Here is a 26,363-nt window from a genome sequence, read left to right as displayed (position 1 = left end):
AAAAAAAAATGCTTGCTAGACTATTTTAAATATAGATCTTTAAATTAGCTAACATTTACTTGACTACTCTAAGGACCCTAAACAAGAAAAATATAGATATTTTAAATGAATGTATTCGCCTATAGGGACTAGAAAAATGTAAAACTTGTACAGCTACAATATAATGTTAGATGTTACAATATAGACTCTATCAAGGCTACCCCAGAAAGAAGAAATCATATGGGAAACTATATATGGTGTTTAAATGATTTTTTCAAATTGTAATATCCGCACAGGAGTAAGTTTGACAGTATGGATAAAGACCTAGCATGACAATGCATTGATATTTAGGTTATAGAACTTCCTTTGCAACTGTGGTATCTGTATATGGCATTCCACTACTTTTCTTCCCAAAGCTCTTAACCTGATGAAGAGCATAAATGAAACTATAGGAGGTAACCTCATATTCCTGGCAGATAAGAATATTTTAGCACAGGAACACTGAGAAATCTGTGAAAAATGTATTGAAAGTTTGTAGTTTTCCCTTAAAGGAAGGTTATTTGGCAAAAGAAAAATACCACACTCCCAGCATGTTTGCACCATGAATATTTTACAACTCCAGTGCTATTTTACCAGAAGCAAGTTTTTGATATGCCTTCTCGAGGAGCTGTCCGTATTTCGGCAGGAAGCAATACTTACTGTCTGTAGCTGACCAAAACCACCAAGATGGCAGGAATACAGCAGAGGATGATGATGAAGGCCAGAGCCAGCAGGGCCCCTTCGGTATAGCCGAGACTTTCTCCTCGCTTTTTAATGCTGGTCACTGCCTCTGGAGTCCGGATCTCCAGAATGCGTCCTCCTTCCCCATAATATGGCTGAAAGTCTTTATTGATATCAAGCAGTTTGCCATCTAAAAATCTTTATTGTTAAATAAACAGTAAAATCAATATTAACAGAGAAGGCCTTTTAGTAAACAAAATATTTTTGGTAATCTCTTTTAATGTTTTGTTTAATTATAACATAAGCTGAGTCAGAAATCTTATTATAAATATGAAAAGTGTATATAAAAAAGCAAGAGCAATAGAGTAACAGTTCTATGTGAACATATCAAACATACTAATAACAATGACCCTTACTATGCTTATAGACTTGGCAAAAGTAAATAACAATATTATTGAAATTTATATCACTATGTTGAGATTATTTATAGTAAGTTATTCAGGTGGGATAAAATATAAATTCTAAATTATATAGTACAATTTAAAAATATATTCCTGCATTTTATTTCTGTGGTTCTCAAAATAATTCTGTAAAATAGAACCTTAATACTGATTTACTATAGACCACAAAGTTACAAAGTTATGGAAACAAATCTGAGATACCAACCCAAGTCTTCATAGTATTTAATTAGGTTTCACCAGACCACCCTAAATGTCGACACTCTCAAATCTCAAACCAAAATATTTTTATGGGAAAGAATGAACAAATTAAAAGGTTTTCTTCTTCCTAGGAACAGAATACTAAATAAATGATGCAGGCAGTGAATCAGTACATTCAGGATGATAAGAATTGGTGGTTGATTTACCTAGTGAGGGCCTGCGAAGTCCTTTCAGTCAAGTCTGACTCTGCGACCCAGGCTCTTCCACCTGTGGGATTCTCCAGGCCAGAATACTGGAGTGGGTTGCCATGCCCCCCAAGGATAGAACCCTCATCTCTATGTCTCCTACACTGGCGGGCAGATTCTTTACCCACTAGCGCCACCTGGGAAGCCCAATTTATCTAGTAGTTCTTGTAAACCGTTTCTCTAAATAATGCATTTCCAACTACGAGTATTGTGTTGGGGAGAAAAATTAAGGAGTAATTGTTACTTAATTTAATTAAACTGAACAATTTTGTCACCTATTTTATGCTGTAATTAGCAGACATTTTTTTTAAAGATTCCTCAGGAACATTTAAATGATCTTTTACATATCCTATAATATTGATATAACAATTATGTTCTTAAAACCACAAAACCACAAATGTCTTAAGTTATTTGTATTTTAATTTCTTAAGACTTCTATCCATAAAAAGTGAAATGTCCTACTGTAGAAAATAGAAAAACAAAATAGTTCAAAAAGCAAAATTACTCAAATGCCCATATTGCAAAGATAACAGCTGCTAATATTTTGGTGCACTAATCTTTTTTTTGCTATTAATAAGCAGTTTTATATATTTGTAATTACATAGCACATACAAAGTGAAAATATCATTTTAGAAACATGTTTTAATATAAAATGCCGATGTGAAAAATACAAAGAAATGTGAAAGAAAGATTTAAATGGCTCAAAATTTCACCATCAAATAGTAACTGAAGATTGCTATCCCTGTGCATTTTATAGGCCATTTCTTCTCTTTTGATACTTTTTACTCTAATTTTCCAAGTGACTGTGCTGACTTTAAATCTAGTTAAACATGCTGTTCATAGCTTCTATACAGAAAAAAAAAAAAAAATAGATGCCTGATATCAGATAGGAATCCTTAGATAGTTTATTAACCTTTCAATTTAGGAAACCTAATGGTTCAGATAACTCGTTTCAGTTTTAAAGCTACACTGGGTCAGGGGGGTTCATGTTTGGGATCGCATGTACACCCGTGGTGGATTCATGTCAATGTATGGCAAAACCAATACAGTATTGTAAAGTAAAATAAAGTAAAAATAAAAATTAAAAAATAAAAAAAAATTAAAAAAATAAATAAAGCTACACAGGTTTTTATTCAAGTTAGCATACTGTAATACAAGGCAGTTAGGATGTGTGTTTGTTTTTATTTTTTACAAATATGCTTTTGTAGATGAAAAATATACTTTTCATATCAGTTTTTCCTAGGTCATTTTCAGATATGTTTGTGAATACAATAAAGGTTTTTTCCATTTTTCCAAGCACTAAATTGCAATGGAATTGCACAACACTTTGTTTGAATGTTTATCAGATAAAATAAGAAATTCCAAATGAAGTACAGATTAAGAGTTACATCACAAGAACTGTATCATTGGACACTGGGAAGGATCAGAAGTAGACAATGAGCATAAATTGCAGGGAAAAATTATTCCTATCATAAGGACAACAGATCACTATTCTATTAGATTTTTACTGGATTCTCATTGATATCCAAATCACATAAAGGGAGATATATTAGTCTTTTTACACTACAATAATTCCATTATTTAGATATTTATTTTGGTTTATTTCTCAGTTTAAAAAATCATAAGTATTTTTTTTTTTACTAGAAGAGAGCATCATATTTGAATCCAAAACTGATTTAGAACAGTTTTTTGCTCTATATATGAGAAAAATTTATCTAGGCAAAAATCCTTGAGGCATAAAATTTTCCTTAAAATATTATGAATTTGATTCCATTGAATTTTGGCATTTTATCATACAGATGGAATTTAAGGCATCAATTTTTGTTCCTTTATGATTAAGTCATCTTTATTTTTGTTTCAATGGTTTAAAAACATACTCAGTTGCTTTTAAAGGACATCTGACTACATTTTCATTGAGTCTGCCTGTGATGTAATGAAATCTTTTAATTATACTTTCAGGTTTTGTTTCTGTGATAACTACTACAATTTTTACCTCAGTTCAGTTCAGTTCAGTCGCTCAGTTGTGTCCAACTCTTTGTGACCCTATTGACTGTAGCACTCCAGGTTTCCCAGTCCGTCACCAACTTCCAGAGCTTGCTCAAACTCATGTCCATCAAGCTGGTGATGTCATCCAACTATCTCATCCCCTATCATCCCCTTCTCCTCCTGCCTTCAATCTTTCCCAGCATCAGGGTTTTTTTTCAATGAGTCAATACTTCACATCAGGTGGCCAAAGGATTGGAGTTTCAGCTTCAGCATCAGTCCTTCCAATGAATATTCAGAACTGATTTCCTTTAGGGTTGACTGGTTTGATCTCCTTGCAGTCCAAGGGACTCTCAAGAGTCTTCTCCAACACTACAGTTAAAAAGCATAAATTCTTCAGTGCTCAGCTTTCTTTATAGTCCAACTCTCATATCCTTACATGAGTAGTGTAAAAACCATAACTTTGACTAGACAGACCTTTCTTTGTTGGCAAAGTAATGTCTCTGCTTTTTAATATGCTGTCTAGGTTGCTCATAACTTTTCTTCCAAGGAGCAAGCATCTTTTAATTTCATGGCTGCTGTCACCATCTGCAGTGATATTGGAGCCCCCCCAAAATAGTCTCACACTGTTTCCAGAGATATATGCAATTATCAGGTTGTATCTTGATTGTCCTCTAAGTTTGTTTTTACATCTTTTATCATTTTTTTCTTTACCTTAATATGCTGTGAGCTTCTTATATTTATACTTCATTTTGCCAATTTGTTTTTCATATGCCTTTTCATTACAGGCAAGTCCAAATTTGGATAGTCAATGGATTTTAGATTTTCTCTCTAAAGATGGAAAAATGTACCCCAAAGAAAATTCAGGGCTTTTTTTTTTTTTTCATATTTTTTCTGATTTCAGGACTAAGAGCTCTATTGTCTCCCAAGATCCATGTCAATCCTTGAAGATGAAATCTAACTGACTTTATCTGGAATGTACACTAATCCACATGTAGTCAATATGAGAAGAGGAAAGGCATACTCCAAATGGCCTGAGGGTTCCAGCCTGCTACCATGTAGAAGAAGGTCGACCACACTATTCTTTTGTGGAACATTTTTTACCAGAAAGAGGTAAAGATTCAGGACATGTAAAACACATATACCATTTGTCTTATATGGTCTTGTTTTCTGTTGGGAACATTAAACTGTTTTCCAGTGGTTTCTATAAGAGAATTATTTCCAGAGATATAGTCTCCTCTGAGTCATCAGAATGTTATTTCTTTTATTTTGTTTTTCAGCATTTATTACTGATACTGTTTTTCTCCTTGCTTACTTCTTTTAGGAAGGAAATAAAGCTGTCAGATTCAAGATCAATAAAGATGTGATATTTGTTCTTTATTCTCATCCATAGTCTACTTAGCTGCTTGTCAAAATCCTTTTTATATCTAAGGGTGAAGTGAACAGATCCCTTCCTAGCATTTCAGTTCAATTCAGTCACTTAGTTGTACCCGATTCTTTGCGACCCCATGGACTGTAGCATGCCAGGCTTCCTTTTCCATCACCAACTCCTGGAACTTGCTCAAACTCATGTCCATTAAGTCGATGATGCCCCCCAACCATCTCATTCCCTATTGTCCCCTTCTCTTCCTGCCTTCAGTCTTTCCCAGCATCAGGGTCTTCCAATGAGTCAGTATTTCACATTAGGTGGCCAAAGTATTGGAGTTTCAGCCTCAGCATCAGTCCTTCCAATGAATATTCAGGACTGATTTCCTCTAGGGTTGACTGAGTTGATCTCCTTGGAATTGAAGGGACTCTCAAGTGTCTTCTCCAACAACACAGTTCAAAAGTATCAATTCTTCGGTGCTCAAGAATTGATATTCTTTATAATTTATATTCTTGATATTTCTTTATAATCCAACTCTCACATCCAAATATGATTACTACAAAAACCATAGCTTTGACTAGATGGACTTTTGTTGGCAAAGTAGTGTCTCTGCTTTTCAGTATGCTATCTAGGTTGCTTATAGCTTTCCTTCCAAAGAGCAAACTCCTTTAATTTCATATGCAGTGATTTTGGAGCCCCAAAATATAAAGTCTGTCACTGTTTCCCCTGTTTCCCCTTCTATTTGCCATGAAATGATGGGACCAGATGCCATGGCCTTAGTTTTCTGAATGTTAAAGTTTTAAGCCAAATTTTTCATTCTTCTCTTTCACTTTCATCAAGAGGCCCTTTAGTTCTTCTTCACTTTCTGCCATAAGGGTGGTGTCATCTGAACATCTGAGGTTATTGATATTTCTCCCAGCAATCTTGATTCCAGCTTCTGCTGGAATACATATATGTATTCTGCCCTACATATATGTTAAATAAGCACGGTGATAGTATACAACCTTTATGTACTCCCTTCCCTATTTGGAACCAGTCTGTTGTTCCAAGTCCAGTTCTAACTGTTGCTTCTTGACCTGAATACAGATTTCTCAGGAGGCAGGTAAGGTGGTCTTGTATTCCCTTCTCTTTAAGAATTTTCCACAGTTTGTTGTGATCCACACAATCAAAGGCTTTGGCATAGTCAGTAAAGCAGAAGAAGGTGTTTTTCTGGAACTCTCTTGCTTTTCAAAGATCCAAAGGATATTGGCAATTTTATCTCTGGTTCCTCTGCCTTTTGTGAATCCAGCTTGAACATCAGGAAGTTCACGGTTCACGTACTGTTGAAGCCTGGCTTGGAGAATTTTGAGCGTTACTTTGCTAGCATGTGAGATGAGTGTAATTGTCCTAGCATTTAGTTAAAGTTAAGTCGCTCAGTCGTGTCCAACTCTTTGTGACCCTGTGGACTGTAGCCCACCAGGCTCCTCCATCCATGGGATTCTCCAGGCAAGAATACTGGAGTGGGTTGCCATTTCCTTCTCCAGGGGATCTTCCTGACCCAGGGATCCAACCCAGGTCTCCCGCATTGCCGGCAGACGCTTTAACCTCTGAGCCACCGGGAAGCCCATATACATTATCATGTGTAAAATAGATAACTAGCAGGAATCTACTGTCTAGCACAGGGAGCTAAGCTAGGCTCTCTGTGATGACCTAGGGGATTGGGAGGGATGCTTAAGATGTAAGGGGTATATGTATACATATGGCTGATTCACAATGTTGTAAAGCAAAAAGTAACATAACATTGCAAAGTAATTATATTCCAATATTTAAAAAATAATAATAATGAGTAACTCAGAAAAAAGTACAATATGTAACCACAGACCATCCTTCATTTTACCTTGATGATTCAGTGTCGCAGTGTGCATAACCAATGTAGAAAAGAGGAGGGTGATCAGGAAAATGTATTTTGTACTTCAAAAGCCCACACCTAAATGGTGGAGGAACGACTGCTTGTTTCCGTGATCAGTAAGCACTGTCGGTCTCTGAAATAGTTTCACGGAGTGGGCAATGGTTAACATATTGCCCACATCCTTAGCACTTGGATCTGCTTAATAAAGTAAACCAGAAATGAACTACTATTTTCTCTACACCAGTCCACAATTCTTTTAACTAGGTTCTAGTATTTAGTTTTCCAATTATTTGAATTTTCAGTATTTTAACTCTTTTTCCTGGATTTAGGAAGTTGAAAGAAGTTTTGTCAGACCTTGGTAGTTAGATTCATTTAAAATTATGTATTTTAAAACATTGCAATTCTAAATGCAGTTTCTAAAATATACCAGCTTTTTCTTCTTTCTTTATCTCTTATTTACTATCTGAACAGGCTAATGTTAAGTAGCCTAGGCATATAAAAAATATGTACAAGCTAAAATTGTATTTGATTATTTTCAAATTTAATTGTTTTGTTTTAAAATAGAATTGTCTGTTTCTGCTCAGGAGGTAGAATGCCACAGGAGAATGTGGCACCCACCCTAATGACTGGAAAGTCTATAAAGTTGAAATTATACATTTTGCAAGCATAAAGAAAAAAAAAATGAATTGCACAGGTAACAGTTAGAAAAAGTAACCCACAAACACACACGGGGTTTGCACTTATTTGCAAACTTTTCCCTATTGACCACCATAAAGATAGATTGGGTGCAAGTCAGGGAAACAGAAAATCCTCTATATAGTGAAGGGATATAGGAAGTCATCAGCTAAGGCTGGGGTGCTCTGCTCTCTGCAATTCCCTGGACCTGTATCTCATACAAAGCAAGAGCTGCATAGAGAGAGAGGAAAGAAAGCTGAAGTGAAGGCCCACTGCTTCTGGAAAAGAGCTATGAGCAAAGTGCACCCCACCTGGGAGAGATTAAGGAGATTTCCGTAGCGAAAGACCCTGCAAAGTAGAGGTCTACTACCTGTGGGGGAGGGGCAGGGACTCTCTTACACACAAGAACCTCCACAATTATGAAGTAGATTATGGATGCCACAAGAAGGAGCAAAAGAAAAGATGAGAAAACCCTGTCCTCAGTCCTAAGCACACGGACTAGACAATGAAAACAGAACCTCCCAAACCCATCATCGCCGCATCCCCACCTTAAGAGTAGAACCATGCAGCAAGCAAGGGCCATTTACTACATCAGGAGAGTAAGAGAATGGAGAGAAAGCCCTCATCACAGACATTCAGGGACTGCTGAAAGATACAGAAAGCGGGAGAACTAGACAGATAGTTCAGGTATGGGAACCGTCACATAGGGACTCTAACACAACTCTGATTAATATTTTATGAGATCTAGTGTAAGGTGGAAAACATGCCTGAAATGAGAAATTCAGTAAGGTGGTAGAAACTGAAAAGGAAATAGAAAAGGTAGAAATAGAAAAGGAAAAAACATTTTTTGAAAGACATAAAAATAAAGAATTCCTTTAATGTGCTTAATGAAAGGTTAACACAGATGAGTCAGAGAACTTGAAAAAAGGGCAACAGAAATTATCCAAACAAAAATATAAAGAGACAAGAATGTTGGGGGAAAGGAGAACAAGAATAAAACACTCAAAAGTTATGAGGACAAAACAACTTTTAATGGGAGTCTCAGCAAAGGAATAAAGACAGAATAGGGTATAAGATATATTTGAAGATATTTTGTCCGAGAATATTCCAGAAATGAAAACAATAAGAACAAAAACTCCCCAGACAAAAATGCAGATTAAAGATACTCAAAGAACGTCAAGAATAAAAGCAAGATAAAAATGATATGCATAAATTGTAAAAAAATCTAAGCAATTCAGATAACTCAAATTGAGAAAAATCAAAATACTTATAACCATGAAATAAAATATGCAATTAAAGAGTATCAATGTCATTCTAGTTTTCTACACATTTATATGCTTATTTGGATTTTTTGATATAGTTAAATCAGTTTTCAAAAATTGAAGTGAACACCTTAGATGAAGTACTTTTTTTTGTTTTTTCTAATGTTTTTCCAGCAAATTTTAGCATTGTTAGCTTTTAGGATAAGGGAAAATTGAGAGGATAATCCTATTTCCATTGTTCTGGACACTAGGCAATAATCCTAAGTGAAGTTGCTCAGTCATGTCTGACTCTTTGCTACCCCATGGACTGTATCCATGGAATTTTCCAGGCAAGAATACTGGAGTGGGTTGCCATTTCCTTCTCCAGGAGATCTTCCGGACCCAGGGATTGAATCTGGGTCTCCCACATTGTAGGCAGACGCTTTACCATCTGAGCCAACAATCCTAATGTCCTAGTGTATTCGTTCAGTGTTAAAAGTAAATATATAAAACGTTTTATAACTTTAGAATAGATAATAATGTCTGATAATATCTTTGCATTATCAGCCTTGCATTATGTAATATACCTATGCAATTTCATTACAAAACATTTCAAGAAACAATTCTAGGGTTTAAATTAGACCAGTGTTTCACAGCTATTAGTTCAAGGTGAAGACTACTAAGAAAAAATTTTTAGTACTTCACAGATATTTTGTCCTCTCCGCAATATAATTTTTTTAAGTTTATAGTTACTATATATTTTTTGCTTTCTTCTTGGCTATAATAGTTATTGAATTGAATTTAGAGTTCTATTCTTCACAATATAATATAGGTTTGGGAAAAGTTGTCTAGAATGAAGAATGTGTACCTTATACTTCATATTGTCAGTTGAAATCAAATTGGCCTCAGTTTCCAAATCTTTTATCTCTAAAATATTTTTAAGTACAATTCAAATTATAATCAACATTATTTTACTCTCTAGAGATAGGGTGTCATCCTAAAGAACAGAGATATTTTTAAATTTAAAACAATTTAAATTCAATCTATCATTATGTTTTGAAATAAAACCAAAATGTATATAAAAGAATCCAGATGAATTTAAAAAATTGTTAGTAATGACAATTAATAGAAAGAACATATATAAATTAGTTTTAAAATCATGCGAAGAGTTGACTCATTGGAAAAGACTTTGATGCTGGGAGGGATTGGGGGCATGAGGAGAAGGGGATGACAGAGGATGAGATGGTTAGATGGCATTACTGACTCGATGGACATGAATGTGAGTGAACTCCGGGAGTTGGTGATGGACAGGGAGGCCTGGAGGGCTGCAATTCATGGGGTCACAAGGAGTTGGACACCACTGAGCGACTGAACTGAACTGAACTGAAAGAACTTTTAAATTAATAAAGTAAGCAAACATTGACTTAGTAGACATGAATGCAGCTTCATTTGGATGATGATTCTAAAGCCTGAGAGGAAGCAATTGTTTCAGTCATTTGTGTTTCCTCACAGTGATTAGCATATTATCTTGCAAATGGCCCAAATATCTATTATATATAAATTTATTTTATCTTAAATATTAATACTTGACAACTATGTCTTTAAAAAAATTAAGTTGATATTAAATCGTATTTTATTGTTGTTAAAATAAGAATAGTTGAATGTTGATGAACAGATATAAAGTAAAATTAAATTCAGGATTCATGAGTTTTAATAAATAAATGGATAAACATATGCTTACTAAATAAAAACGTGCACCCATATATGGACATACATGTAAATTTATATATGCATATATTTATTTTTGTGCTGTTTATTATATAGAGAGATAAAGAAAAACTAAATTCTGAAATAATGGGTTTGGGAGATATATATGTAGCTTATACATATACACACACATATCTCTGAATATTTGGAATATACACATTTTATTATATAACAATATGTATTTTTACTATATGTTTTACTTTGGATAAGAATCACATGCCAAGAATATTTTGAACACTAGGTGTCTCTAAAGTAAAGGAGAAATTAACAACAACAAAAGCTGTTCTAGAATAACTTCCGAAAGAGAGATTCTATAACAGCATTTTGTTTATGATTCTGGTAGTTTCCTTATTTTTAGGATTTATAACTCATATACTAAAATTCACACCAGGATGAAATGTCTCATGGACTTAGGTGGAAGTGACTATATCCTTTGCTCTCCACCAGCAAGTCAGGGGAAAAATGAGATACTAATTTTTGCCTATACTGGAAGAGCTTGAAGAAATTAGGCTTATTCTTAAAATTCAAGCCTATTAACATCATTGCAGGCAAACTGCCACTCTAAGAATGAATCTGTGCTTTCCCCTCTAAGAGCCAGGTTTGTGGAGCAAGAGTGAAAGAAGATACAAGGTGATCTCATTGAACTGCTCCTTCCTCTTAAGCATAATGGATCTTCTGACATCTCAAGAGAAAGATCCTCCGAGTTCACTTATCTTACACTCAGACATGAAAATTCTAGGCTTGAGTACCCTAGGCATTGCTTCTTAGATTACTTTTTTTTTTTTTTTTTTTCGCTCACACTTCACTTTGAAGAACAATTTGGTGGGTTTTAAACTTTTAAGTGGGGATTCCCTTGTAGCTCAGTTGGCAAAGAATCTGCCGCCAATGCAGGAGACCATTTGATTCCTAGGACGGGAAGATCCCCTGGAGAAAGAAAGAAACAGCAACCCACTCCAGTATTTTTGCCTGGAGAATTCCATGGACCGAGGAAACTGGAGAGCTACAGGCCATGGGGTCAAAAGAGTAGAACACGACTTAGTGACTAACCATCAATCACCACCAAAATTTAAGTACTTAGCCTCACTGTGCTTTTGATTTGCATTTCCCTGATAATGAGTGATGTTGAGCATCTTTTCATGTTGTTGTTAGCCATCTGTATGTCTTCTGTGGATAAATGTCTGTTTAGTTCTTAGGCCCATTTATTGATTGGGTCATTTATTTTTCTGGAATTGAGCTGCAGGGGTTGCTTGTATATTTTTTAGATTAATTCTTTGTCAGTTGCTTCCTTTGCTATTATTTTCTCCCATTCTGAAGGCTGTCTTTTTATTTTGCTTAAAGTTTCCTTTGCTGTGCTGAAACTTTTAATTTTAATTAGGTCCCATTTGTTTATTTTTGCTTTTATTTCCAGTATTCTGGGAGGTGAGTCATAGAGGATCCTGCTGTGATTTATGTCAGAGAGTGTTTTGCCTATGTTCTCCTCTAGAAGTTTTATAGTTCCTGGTCTTATGTTTCGACCTTTAATCCATTTTGAGTTTATTTTTGTGTATGGTGTTAGAAAGTGTTCTAGTTTCATTCTTTTACAAGTGGTTGACCAGTTTTCCCAGCACCACCTATTAAAGAGATTGTCTCACCAGTCAGAATGGCTGCTATCCAAAAGTCTACAAACAATAAGTGCTGGAGAGGGTGTGGAGAAAAGAGAACCCTCTTACACTGTTGGTGGGAATCCAAACTAGTTCAGCCATTATGGAGAACAGTGTGGAGATTCCTTAAAAAACTGGAAATACAACTGCCATATGACCCAGCAATCCCACTGCTGGGCATACACAGCAAGGAAACCAGAGTTGAAAGAGATATGTGTACCCAATATTCATCACAGCACTGTTTATAATAGCCAAAACATGGAAGCAACCTAGATGTCCATCAGCAGACGAATGGATAAGAAAGCTGTGGTACATATACACAATAGAGTATTCGGTTCAGTTCAGTTCAATTGCTCAGTCGTGTCCGACGCTTTGCGACTCCATGAATCGCAGCACGCTAGGCCTCTCTGTCCATCACCAGCTCCTGGAGTTTACCCAAACACATGTCCATCGAGTCAGTGATGCCAGCCAGCCATCTCATCCTGCCCCCAATGCCTCCCAGCATCAGGATATTTTCCAATGAGTCAACTCTTCGCATGAGGTGGCCAAGGTACTGGAGTTTCAGCTTTAGCATCAGTCCTTCCAATGAACACCCAGGACTGAATTCTTTTAGAATGGACTGGTTGGATCTCCCTGTAGTCCAAGGGACTCTCAAGAGTCTTCTCCAACACCACAGTTCAAAAGCATCAATTCTTTGGCGCTCAACCTTCTTCACAGTCCAACTCTCACATCCACACATGACTACTGGAAAAACCATAGCCTCAACTAGATGGACCTTTGTTGGCAAAGTAATGTCTCTGCTTTTCAATATACTATCTAGGTTGGTCATAACTTTTCTTCCAAGGAGTAAACGTCTTTTAATTTCATGGCTGCAGTCACCATCTGTGGTGATTTTGGAGCCCCCCAAAATAAAGTCTGACACTGTTTCTACTGTTTCCCCATTTATTTCCCATGAAGTGATGTGACCAGATGCCATGATCTTCGTTTTCTGAATGTTGAGCTTTAAGCCAACTTTTTCACTCTCCTCTTTCACTTTCATCAAGAGGCTTCTTAGTTCCTCTTCACTTTCTGCCATAAGGGTGGTGTCATCTGCATATCTCAGGTTATTGATATTTCTCCCTGCAATCTTGATTCCAGCTTGTGCTTCTTCCAGCCCAGCATTTTTGATGATGTACTCTGCACATAAGTTAAATAAGGAGGGTGACAAAATACAGCCTTGACATACTCCTTTTCATATTTGGAATCAGTCAGTTGTTCCATGTTCAGTTCTAACTGTTTCTTCCTGACCTGCATATAGATTTCACAAGAGGCAGGTCAGGTGGTCTGGTATTCCCATCTCTTTCAGAATTTTCCACAGTTTATTGTGATCCACACAGTCAAAGGGTTTGGCATAGTCAAGAAAGCAGAAATAGATGTTTTTCTGTAACTCTCTTGCTTTTTCCATGATCCAGTGGATGTTGGCAATTTGATCTCTGGTTCCTCTGCCTTTTCTAAAACCAGCTTGAACATCAGGAAGTTCATGGTTCACATATTGCTGAAGCCTGGCTTGGAGAATTTTGAGCATTACTTTACTACCGTGTGATATGAATGCAATTGTGTGGTAGTTTGAACATTCTTTGGCATTGCCTTTCTGTGTGATTGGAATGAAAACTGACCTTTTCCAGTCCTGTGGCCACTTCTGGGTTTTCCAAATTTGCTGATACTTTGAGTGCAGCACTTTCACACATCATCTTCCAGGATTTGAAATAGCTCAACTGGAATTCCATCACCTCCACTAGCTTTGTTTGTAGCGATGCTTTCTAAGGTCCACTTGACCTCACATCCAGGAAGTCTGGCTCTAGGTAAGTGATCACACCATTGTGATTATCTTGGTCTTGAAGATCTTTTTTGTACAGTTCTTCTGTGTTCTTGCCACCTCTTCTTAATATCTTCTGCTTCTGATGTCCATGTGTAGAGTCTTCTCTCATGTTGTTGGAATATGGTGTTTGCTATGACCAGTGAGTTCTCGTGGGCAAACTCTATTAGCCTTGCCCTGCTTCATTCTGTATTCCAAGGCCAAATTTGCCTGTTACTCCAGGTGCTTCTTGACTTCCTACTTTTGCATTCTGGCCCCCTATAATGAAAAGGACATCTTTTTTGGGTGTTAGTTCTAAAAGGTCTTGTAGGTTTTCATAGAATTGTTCAACTTCAATTTCTTCAGTGTTACTGGTTGGGGCATAGACTTGGATGTATTACTCAACCATTAAAAAGAATACATTTGAATCAGTTCTAATGAGGTGGATGAAACTGGAGCCTATTATACAGTGTAAAGTAAGCCAGAAAGAAAAATACCAATACAGTATACTAATGTATTTATAGGGAATTTAGAAAAATCATAATGATAACCCTGTATGTTAGACAGCAAAAGAGAGACAGATGTATAGAACAGTCTTATGGACTCTGTGGGAGAGGGAGAGGGTGGGATAATTTGGGAGAATGGCATCGATACATGCATAATGTCATATGTGAAATGAAAAGCCAGTCCAGTTTTGATGCATGATACAGGATGCTTGGGGCTGGTGCACTGGGATGACCCAGAGGGATGGTATGGGAAGGAAGGTGGGAGAGGGGTTCAGGATGGGGAACATGTGTACACCCATGGTGGATTCATGTTGATGTATGGCAAAATCAATACAATACTGTAATTAGCCTCCAATTAAACAAATTTCTATTTAAAAAAGAAAATGTAAACCACTTGTAAAAGAATGAAACTAGATCACTTTCTAACACCACACACAAAAATAAACTCAAAATGGATTAAAGATATAAATGTAAGACCAGAAACTATAAAACTCCTAGAGGAGAACATAGGCAAAACACTCTCCGACATAAATCACAGCAGGATCCTCTATGATCCACCCCCCCTCTCCAGAATGCTGGAAATAAAAGCAAAAATAAACAAATGGGATCTAATTAAAATTAAAAGCTTCTGCACAACAAAGGAAACTATAAGCAAGGTGAAAAGACAGCCTTCGGAATGGGAGAAAATAATAGCAAATGAAGCAACTGACAAGGAATTAATCTCAAAAATATACAAGCAACTTAGGCAGCTCAATTCCAGAAAAATAAATGACCCAATCAAAAAATGGGCCAAAGAACTAAATAGACATTTCTCCAAAGAAGACATACAGATGGCTAACAAACACATGAAAAGATGCTCAACATCACTCATTATCAGAGAAATGCAAATCAAAACCACAATGAGGTACCACTTCACACCAGTCAGAATGGCTGCGATCCAAAAGTCTGCAAGCAATAAATGCTGGAGAGGGTGTGGAGAAAAGGGAACCCTCCTACACTGTTGGTGGGAATGCAAACTAGTACAGCCACTTTGGAGAACAGTGTGGAGATTCCTTTAAAAATTGCAAATAGAACTGCCTTATGACCCAGCAATCTCACTGCTGGGCATATACACTGAGGAAACCAGAAATGAAAGAGATACATGTACCCCAATGTTCATCACAGCACTGTTTATAATAGCCAGGACATGGAAACAACCTAGATGTCCATCAGCAGATGGATAAGAAAGCTGTGGTACATATACACAATGGAGTATTACTCAGACATTAAAAAGAATACATTTGAATCAGTTCTAATGAGATGGATGAAACTTGAGCCGATTATACAGAGTGATGTAAGCCAAAAAGAAAAACACCAATACAGTATACTGACACATATATATGGAATTTAGAAAGATGGCAATGATGACCCTGGATGCGAGACAGCAAAAGAGACACAGATGTGTAGAGCGTACTTTTGGACTCAGAGGGAGAGGGAGAGGGTGGGATGATTTGGGAGAATGGCATTGAAACATGTATACTATCATGTAAGAATCGAATAGCCAGTCAATGTCCAATGCAGGATACAGCATGCTTGGGGCTGGTGCACAGGGATGACCCAGAGAAATGTTATGGGGAGGGAGGTGCGAGGTGGGTTCATGTTTGGGAGCACATGTACACCCGTGGTGGATTCATGTCAATGTATGGCAAAACCAATACAGTTTTGTAAAGTAAAAATAAAAATTATTAAAAAAATAAGTAAAAAAGAAAATGTAAATAAATAAATAAATACTTATAGCATTAAATTAGGATTATCTATGGGGGTAGGCAATGGCACCCCATTCCAGTACTCTTTCCTGAAAAATCCATGGATGGAGGAGCCTGGTGGGCTGCAGTCCATGGGGTTGCTAACAGTCAGACAGGACTGAGCGGCTTCACTTTCACTTTTCACTTTCATGCATTTTCATGGAGAAGGAAATGGCAACCCACTCCAGTGTTCTTGCCTGGAGAATCCCAGGGACGGAGGAGTCTGGTGGGCTGCCATCTGTAGGGTCGCACAGAGTCAGACACGACTAAAGCGGCTTAGCAGCAGCAGCAGCATGGGTTATATTGCAACCATAGTGCTGTTACAAACAATAAAAGTACTCACTTAAAAAGCTCATTTCTGTCGATGGCTCTGTTGGTTTGGGGATCGATTGCATAGACAGTCAAGTCACACTTGGTATAATCTTCTAGAGAAAAGGCATCACCATGCCGGCGAGCACCAATGGACTCCACCACAACCTTTGCACCAGGAATCTGCTCCTGAACATAGCGATCCAAAATCCTATAAATCAAACAAAGCACAAACATGACATTCGGACAGATTAGCAGGGGGAAAAAATCACCCTCATCTTGAAATGCCATTTAGTAAATGAAAAATGATGACAGCCTGGTTTTTGCTAATGCTTAGTGAATACTATGGAGAAGGCGATAGCAACCCACTCCAGTACTCTTGCCTGGAGAACCCCATGGACAGAGGAGCCTGGTAGGCTTCAGTCCATGGGGTCGCGAAGAACTGGACACGACTGAGCGACTTCATTTTCACTTTCATGCATTGGAGAAGGAAATGGCAACCCACTCCAGTGTTCTTGCCTGGAGAATCCCAGGGATGGGAGAACCTGGTAGCCTTCCATCTATGGGGTCGCACAGAGTTGGACATAACTGAAGCAACTTAGCAGCAGCAGCAGCAGCAGCAGTGAAAACTTTAACTCTTAAAAAAATTCTCCATGTATTTAGAACATTTAACTCCCAATGATGCTAGAAGCTGAATAAGGTAGAAAGAGGTCATCAACCATGTCCTCTTTAAGTCTAGACTTAAAATTTATGATACCAATTGAACTTCTACATGGCTCATGAGAAATGCCAACTATGTTGTACAAATAAAGCTGTCTGTGCTTTATAGGAGCCATGGGGTCTTAGAACTCTTGAGTTCATATGGTTGGTGTTATAAATTACACCTTTCACCGGATTCTGTGATACATACCATATAGCTATATACCAAGGTGCAAGAGTCAGATACTTGTTTCCCTCAGTGTATAGAGACCCTTAGAAAACTCTAGCATTGGAAGAATGTAGATATTTTGCTTTGCCTGATTTATCAGATTATGATAAAATCCTCAGAGGCTATTTAGGGACCACAAATAATTAAAGTGAAAGTGAAATTGTTAGTTACCAAGTCCTGTCCCATTTTTTATGACTCCATGGACTGTAGCCCACCAGGCTCCTCCGTCCATGGGATTCTCCAGGCAAGAATACTGGAATGGGTTGCCATATCCTTCTCCAGGGCATCTTCCCCACCCAGGGATCGAACCTGGGTCTCCTGCATTGCAAGCAGACTACCAGCTGAGCCACCAAATAACTAAAAGATATATCATTTAGTACAGAATTAGTAATATTCAATAGAAAGGAAATAAATAACAGTAATCCATAGGTAATTTTCTGTAAAGTATAATTTTTTTCTAATTGGATAATGATTTTAATTGAAAGTATAAATTATAGCCAAATAAAGGCAATTTCCTTAATGTTCTTTTCTTATTAAAAACTTCATATTATTAATCCTTGAAGATTAGCTCTAGAATGCAGATTATTAAATATAGACATTTATATGTAAATTAATTAATTTTAATAACTAAACATGACAAATAGAGTCCAAGCTGTGAAGCATTTTGGGGGAATGAGGAATAATATATTCTAAAGAATTTTGGTGCACCAGGAAATATCTTTTACTTCAGATGCCAAAATTGACCTGTTTTCTCCTCTATTAAAAAAATATATTGCCTTCAGAGTCTGGTATCTGCTTGGTTTGCCCTGTTTAAAGAGAAGCAGGATATGAAACTTTGGAGGAAATGGCTGTACCAATGAGCACAAGTCTATGGTGTGCACACCAGAGGGCATCACCAATGTAAATGAAGTGTCTTCTTGTTTACTTTTAAACTGGTGTAGAAGAGCATAGTTGACGTTTCTCTTATTGAAGTACTCCTCATTCTTTTCCTTTTCTCTCATCATCAAGATTTTTTTCCTTAAACATTTAGAGGTATTTTGGGATAAAGTTAAATAAAGTCAGATCTGAAGTCTTTTTTTTAAACCTTTTTCTGATAAATATATTAAAACTAAAGTATTTTAAATATGAACATATTTTTAAAAAATCAATCTTTCTGTTTATCATCTATGTCCATATACCTAAGCATTTCTACAATATCTGCCTATGCTATATATATATATATTACATTATACATATATATACACATATATATACGTGTGATATTCATAATAATGAATTTTTAGACGTTGATCTTCATATATACATAGACAAAGCATTGCTTCCAATTTTTTAACCTCATTTTTTAAAATATAACTCTCTAAATACTTACTTTGAATTGGCAAATATAAATTAAAGCTATTGTTTACATTGCCCTTATTTATTTCATGCCACTTTATTCATTTATTAAGCCAGTTCACACATACGTTTTGAAATAAAATGTCATGTGGATTTACAGTTAGTAATTTCATCAAGAAAGTCTACCAGATAAGTATTTGCATGCCCTAGGTCACTGTCAATTTATGATATTATGACTTTGAAGGCTTTAATTATTAGACTTATGCTTAAAGTGAATGTGGAGTGAAAGTGAAAGTCATTTAGTTGTGTCCAACTCTTTGCCACCCCATCTGGAGTGGGTAGCCTTTCGCTTCTCCAGAAGATCTTCCCAAACTAGGGATCAATCCCAGGTCTCCTGCATTGCAGGTGGATTCTTTACCAGCTGAGCCACAAGGGGAGTCCAAGAATACTGGGCAGCCTATCCCTTCTCCAGGGGATCTTCCCAACTCAGGAATTGAACTGAGGTCCCCTTCATTGTCAGAGAAGGCAATGGCACCCCGCTCTGGTACTGTTGCCTGGAAAATCCCATGGATGGAGGAGCCAGGTAGGCTGCAGTCCATGGGGTCACTAGGTGTCAGACACGACTGAGCGACTTCACTTTCGCTTTTCACTTTCATGCATTGGAGAAGGAAATGGCAACCCACTCCAGTGTTCTTGTCTGGAGAAACCTAGGGACAAGGGAGCCTGGTGGGCTGCCGTCTATGGGGTCACACAGAGTTGGACCCTATTGAAGTGATTTAGCAGCAGCCTCTTCATTGTAGGCAGATTCTTTACCAACTGAGCTATCAGGGAAATCTAACTTTAATAAAATAAGTTATATTATATATATATATATATATACATACTTATATGTATGCATATGCACATACAGGGAGAGAGAGAGGAGAATCTATAATACTCTTTATCAATCTGTAACATCTGTGTCATACACAAACACTGTATCAAGGGAGATGCCTGTGATGATGCTTACATAATGTTAATTGTGCCCTGAATCTAAATTCTTGGAAGCAATACATCCGTTGAAAATATAAGTAGTATAATTGAACATTTGGCAGTATGGTACTTAATTATGGCAACATTTTTCAAAACAACAAACTGTCTGATATGTGAAGAATTAAATACAGTGTGAATGAATTGGTATAATAATTATAATACTTAAAAAATTAAATTTACATTTAGGGTTATTGTTCTACTTCAGCTTAAAAGATCAGTAGCATAATCAAAATATTTAGTAATAGGTTATTATGTGATCTTTAGACAAAGTTTCAAAGTTTCTATAAAGAAATATGTTAATAAAGTTATATGCATTATATGTTCACATATGTTTATATCTCAATATATGTATCAGTCAGTTCAGTTCAGTTCAGTTCAGTCGCTCAGTTGTGTCCGACTCTTTGTGACTCCAGTGAATCGCAGCACGCCAGGCCTCCCTGTCCATCACCAGCTCCCAAAGTTCACTCAAACTCACGTCGATCGAGTCAGTGATGCCATCCAGCCATCTCATCCTCTGTCGTCCCCTTCTCCTCCTGCCCCCAATCCCTCCCAGCATCAGGGTCTTTTTCAATGAGTCAACACTTCGCATGAGGTGGACAAAGTACTAGAGTTTCAGCTTCAACATCATTCCTTCCAATGAGCACCCAGGACTGGTCTCCTTTAGGATGGACTGGTTGGATCTCCTTGTAGTCCAAGGGACTAACATTTTACTGTGCTACCACATGACAGCTAATTATTTAAAATTTCAACTAGTTTGTGATTTAAATTAAGAATTGCAATCTATATAGCCTTCTTATAATAAATGTTGAAAGAAAAACTTTTTTTATGTGAAACACCTTTTTTTAAATCACAGAGCAAGAGAACTAATAAACTGGCTCAGTTAACTGATTTATTATCAAAGGTAGTTATTTTTGGTTGATTCCCCTAAATTTTCATTTACAGCATCACTTATCCAATTTCTTATATGTGTCTTTCACCAGAAATTGTGTTATAAAAAAATAAGTGTAGCAGCTTTATGGAAATCGTTTTATAACTAAAACAAATATTTACTTATAGCTAGCTTTTGTTGTTTTACACTAAAACTGTTACAACAATCATCTTTTCAGTTACCCATTTGTGTGAATGAGCCACAGTAAAATTGCCATTTGATAGGTTTTTCTGGGCTTGTGCTAGAGCAACTCACTCCTCCTCCACACACACACCCCCCAAAATAGGTTGGGTTTCTAATTAGGTCTGCCTTCTAAGAAGCATTGTGCAGAAGGAGTGGTTAGGAACCCAATCTACTGCTAGCTCATAGATGTAGATTCTAATTAAATTTCCACCACTGGCATCTGTATGTTTGTGAAAATTACTGAGCCTCTCAAAATTTTAGGAAACTCTTCTTTGCAAAGGTGAAAATAATAATTTCTACCTCAAAGGCCTCTATGAGACGTTATTTAGATAACATCCAATTAGGCGCACAAAGCCCAGCAAATACAAAACATGCCACAAATGTTAGCTATTTGTTGTGGTGGTTGTAAAAACTCTCCAGATTTCATGATTGCAAACCCTAGTTAGCCTTTTGTTGAAGTAAATATGCTTTATATTTCACTAGCAACATAGGGAGCTCCACTCCAGGTACCTGTCAATATTTTTTCAAAAGCCTGGCTAAAAGAATCAATAGGCACTGCAGATGGCCAGAGGGATACGCAGCATAGCACAGGCTTTCCTAATATTCTCTCATACAACAAACTTGTAGAGACTTTACCCAGACCGTATCCTCAGCAATATTCCAGGTTCTATAGAACATCTTGTTAATGACATTAGGAGATATCTTCTCTAAGATGTCCCGCAGCATAAAATCATTCCTCCAATCCTGCATTTCACTCCGAAATAGTTCTGCATTTCGATGGAAGTGATTTGTTGTTTGTTTGTTAGTTTTTTCTTAATTTTGTAACTGATTTATATTTTTTTTCCATTTTCGTGTGTGCTTCTTTCAACTTTGGCCTTAAAATGATGAAAACCAAGTTTGTTTCCTAGTTTGTAGTGTCTCTGCAGGATGTTTTAGCCTCTTTATTATCAGTCTCATTTTCATTCTTTCCACAGCGTCTTTCTATTCTGTTTGCCATATTCAGTTTCTGTCTTATGTTAAATGTTTTTTACCTTGTTTCCCTGTATGAATCATTATAAACTGTCTTAATTCTCCTTGTATAAAGTTAAACATTAAAAAAAAACCTAAATGTAACCTCTATTACAACTTAGATATAAGTGAAATTATTAATAAAATAGTTTGTGTTGCTGCTGATACCAATGGAATTTTCTTATATAAACATGTGGTTGAATTTATTCCACAAGCTAATAAAACAGCAGCACCGAAAGGTAAATTGTATAGAAGTTGGAAAAAGTTAAGAGAAGAACTACAAAAATGATTAAGAGAATAAAGGCACCAATCATTGCTGATCAGGTATCTGAAATGAGTGACTGCACAAGAACACAATATATTTATCTTGTACCATGGCCTGGAAATAATTATGAGATAATAAGCCGTTCTATTTGGCAAAATGTCTGGATCATAAAACAAAAGAATATGAGAGATATAAGTATTTTGAAAGGAAAAAAAATGCCCAGTATGTATTATGGAAATTTTTATAAAGCAGCTGTGATTCATGTTTTTAATGGAATCATAATATCATGATATTATTTTCATCTTGCAACTGCTTTCTAGTTATGTTCTATTTGGTGCAAGCAAAAACTCTGAAAAATAAACTGAATGATATGATATTTGGGAAAAGTAAATAGAGATTATAACACTTTACTTTTTCTTCCCTCTATTGTTTGCTTTAAAATATTTATTCAAATTCTTCTAAAATATATAGCACAAATAATAAGTTAAATAAAAATATTACAGTCAATATTATGGTACATTCATTAAAATTATCTTTTATGAATTAAATTTATTTTTTATTTTCTACAGGGTAGCTCTGCCTATTCTTTAAGCTTGCTCTTTTCTTAAGTAGAATATTTGCTCCAGCACTGCTTTATCTTTTAATGTTTGTATTCCCCTTACAGGGAAAACAAAAACAATGTAAAACCATCTCTATCAGCCCTAAAACTAAAAAACAGGGGTTTTAAAATGAATATTTCAATTCATTTTCAGTTAAAAAGATTCTACTTATCTCTTTTTTGCAAACAATAGCAGTTGCTCAAATATATCAAACATTATTTTTAAATAAAAATGAAATTAAAATGTCCTCAGTAGAATTCTAAAAAAGCACTATGTTTATTTATTTATTTATTTTTCTTTGTTTTCATTGTTTCTGGGGGAAAAAAAAGCAAAACAATACATAGGAGCAAATGTATTGAATCTGACGAAATATGCAATCTAAATGTAGCAGCTAAGCACCATTCTTTTATATGTGTGTATGTGTCTGTTGCTAAGAAAAATAGAAGAGGGACACAATTATGTATTTACATTTTTCTATGTCATATATATCAGATGGCAAATATAAATTTAGAACATTCATTTATTATCCTTCAATACTTTTTTCTTTCTCCCAAGAGAAACTGGTAGTTTCGACTATAAGCATTCAGAAATGTGTTAATCAATCAATGGTGAGTATGGACATTAAAATATGAATAAACCTATTGAAAGCAAACACAACATGCATGAATTTACTGAATCAATACACAGTAGAATCTAAAGAAAAAGTAAAATCTAGTTGAAAAGACTTTTTGTGACTCTATTGACAATAGCCCACCAGGCTCCTTTGTCCATGTAATTCTCCCGTCAAGAATATTAGAGTGGGTTGCCATTCCCTTTTTCAGGGAATCTTCCCCACCCAGAGACTGAACCCTGTCTCCCACATCACAGGCAGATTCTTTACCATCTGAGCTACCAGAGAAGTCCTAAAAGTAATTTGCTTTGGTTATTTCTTCAAAGTACGTAAGTAACAGCATCACATACTGTTTTGCACAAGTCAAATTGTATTCTGGGCTATCTTAATTTTGTAAAATACTATGAATTCTTGTAACATAATGAGTTGAAAAATGAGTATTTCTGCTAGGAAAGACAGGAAGTTACTTCTTTCTCTGTGAAAATAAAACCCCAAGCTAAGTATTTTAGAAAAATAGTAGGTGAATCCCTTTTGTCTCATAACAATGAATCACCTAGACTGAATAAAACCAAATTACATTTATCACTTTTTAAAGGAATCATGACATATACTTTGAATATTAAAAAAATTTGGATTTCATTTTATATTGAGCTTATGTTTTATTTTTATGACTGGCTTCAATTTATTTTACAGCGGTTAGCTGCCTATTACAAAAAAAACATTATTTTCAAAAGTTGTGCTATTGAAATATCTATGCTTGATAATCTGATAAAATTAGATCATTTATAGTCATACTCTGTTGATAACCTCTTCATCTTTGGTTAAGAATACTTGAACAAAATTGGTATGTGATTGGAGATATTTATAGCAATTCAAGGAGATATTTATAGCAATTCAATTTAGAACATAGCAGATAAGAAAAACTATACAACTATAAACTTTCAATACAATAAAATATTTCATACATCCCAGCTGGGCCTATATTTTTTAACATATTTTCATTGGTTTAATTGGATAGCACCATACCTAATATCTATAATGTACTCAGTTTGCATGGAATAAATGAGATAAATTCAAAAAAAAATCTTAATGTAGAGCTAAAAATGTAAGGAACAGATAATAGAGCTTTAACCCATTACTAAGTTGGGAAATTAATATCATGATGGTGAGAGAGGACTGACATCCAGGGCCTTTATTGATATGAATCAAGTATTGCCATATAAAGTCAATCCTTTCCAAGAACACAGCACCATTACTTTTGCATGTATAATTTTTATCAAATTTTTCAGTGTTCAAGTACGGCAAATATTATTTGGCTTCGTTTGCTCAGACCCAACACCTAGGAGTCATTACTGTTTTTTACTTTTCCTCATATAACAGAATCATATAACAAATTCTGTAGGTTGTACCTTCAAAAATTATATCCTTTACTCCTCCCTGTGTCCATACCTACCATCAGTTCCAAACCACATTGATCCCTCTCTTGGGCTATTGCTCTGGACTCCTAACTGGTCTCCTGATTTCCCACTCAACAACCTTTTAAAACTTAAAGTTACAATGTTATTTCTCTGTGCAAAATATTTAAAGCAAATTGCCCCCAAAAATACAATGCAAGTTATACATATAAATTTAAATTTTCTGTAACCACATTAAAAATTAAAGATAAAAATGGTGAGGTGAATTTAATATATTTATTTAGCTGTGTATATCCAAAATGGTCATTTCATATATAATCCATACAAAAACATTAAGGAGATATTTTACTTTTTTTGGTGTTAAGTCTTTGAAATCTGGTGTGTATTTTATCCTTGCAGTACCTCTCATTTGGACTTGTCGCTTTTCATGTCCTTGATAACCACATGTAACTAGTAGCTACTATGCATGTGTGTATGCTAAGTTTGCTTCAGTAATGTCTGACTCTTGGTGACCTTATGAACCATAGCCCATTGGGTTCCTCTGTCCACTCCAGGCAAAAGTACTGGAATGGGTTGCCTTATCCTTCTCCAGGGAATCTTCCAGACCCAGGGGTCAAACTCAAATTTCTTACCTCTCCTGAATTGGCAGGCAGGTTCTTTACCACTAGCTTCATCTGGGAAGCTCAGGACTTTCTATTTTACACAAAGTAAAATGTTAAAATCACCCAGGTAGCCTATGAGATCCTTCATAACTCATTTCCTACATTGACACCTTTATCTTGATATGACAAATATATTCCTAACTGTGGATTTTCATATATGCAGTGTCCTCTCTCTGGGATAACTTTCTCTATTCTGACTCCCCACATCACCACAGACAAATGACTTTCTCCCTCACTTCTCTTAGGTTTCTGTTAGATTTCTGCTCATTAGAAAGGTTTTCCTCAATCATCCTATATGAAATAATACATGTTTCATAATATATATTGTTAGTTTTACTTGTTTTTATTATAGTTATTACTGCTTGACATCAAATTATGTATGATTTATTATTCTTATCCTATTTGCTGTTTTTCCCCAACAGAATGTAAGTTTCATGGGAACAAGGACTTTGCTTAAGTTCACTGTTAAATCTTCAGTGCTTACAACTAAGAACTACTCTTTATTTAATAACTAAACTGCCAGCTTCAGGACATGGTTGCATACTCAGTCACTAACTCCTGGCGGACACTTTTGCAACCACATGGACTGTAGCCCTCCAGGCTCCTCTGTCCATGGAATTTCCCAGGCAAGAATACTGAAGTGGGTTGCCATTTTCTTCTCCACAGGATCTTCCCAACACAGGGACTGAACCAGCATCTCCTAAATTGGCAGGCAGATTCTCTACCACTGGGTCACCAGGGAAGCCCCAAGATATGGATACTAGGAATCAAAAAGTTTAATTTCCTGGTCCAAGACTTCCTA

General features: G+C 36.0%; 1 protein-coding gene across 14 annotated transcripts in view; it reads right to left on the bottom strand.

Annotated features, from left to right (window-relative positions):
- PCDH15 (protocadherin related 15) overlaps nucleotides 1–26,363 on the bottom strand; it is an 874,382-nt gene that overhangs the window by 33,800 nt on the left and 814,219 nt on the right. For all 14 annotated transcript variants that reach the window (XM_068961317.1, XM_068961319.1, XM_068961315.1 and 11 more), the window contains 2 exons: nucleotides 16,631–16,807; nucleotides 679–897 (listed from right to left, as the gene is read on the bottom strand). In XM_068961317.1, coding sequence (XP_068817418.1) covers nucleotides 679–897; nucleotides 16,631–16,807 — 396 coding nt within the window. The remainder of the gene's footprint in view (nucleotides 1–678; nucleotides 898–16,630; nucleotides 16,808–26,363) is intronic.

Source organism: Capricornis sumatraensis, chromosome 23, assembly GCF_032405125.1.
Source record: "Capricornis sumatraensis isolate serow.1 chromosome 23, serow.2, whole genome shotgun sequence".
NCBI lineage: Eukaryota > Metazoa > Chordata > Mammalia > Artiodactyla > Bovidae > Capricornis > Capricornis sumatraensis.
Note: the sequence above shows the minus strand (reverse complement) of the source record. Positions and strands in the feature narration are given on the sequence as shown.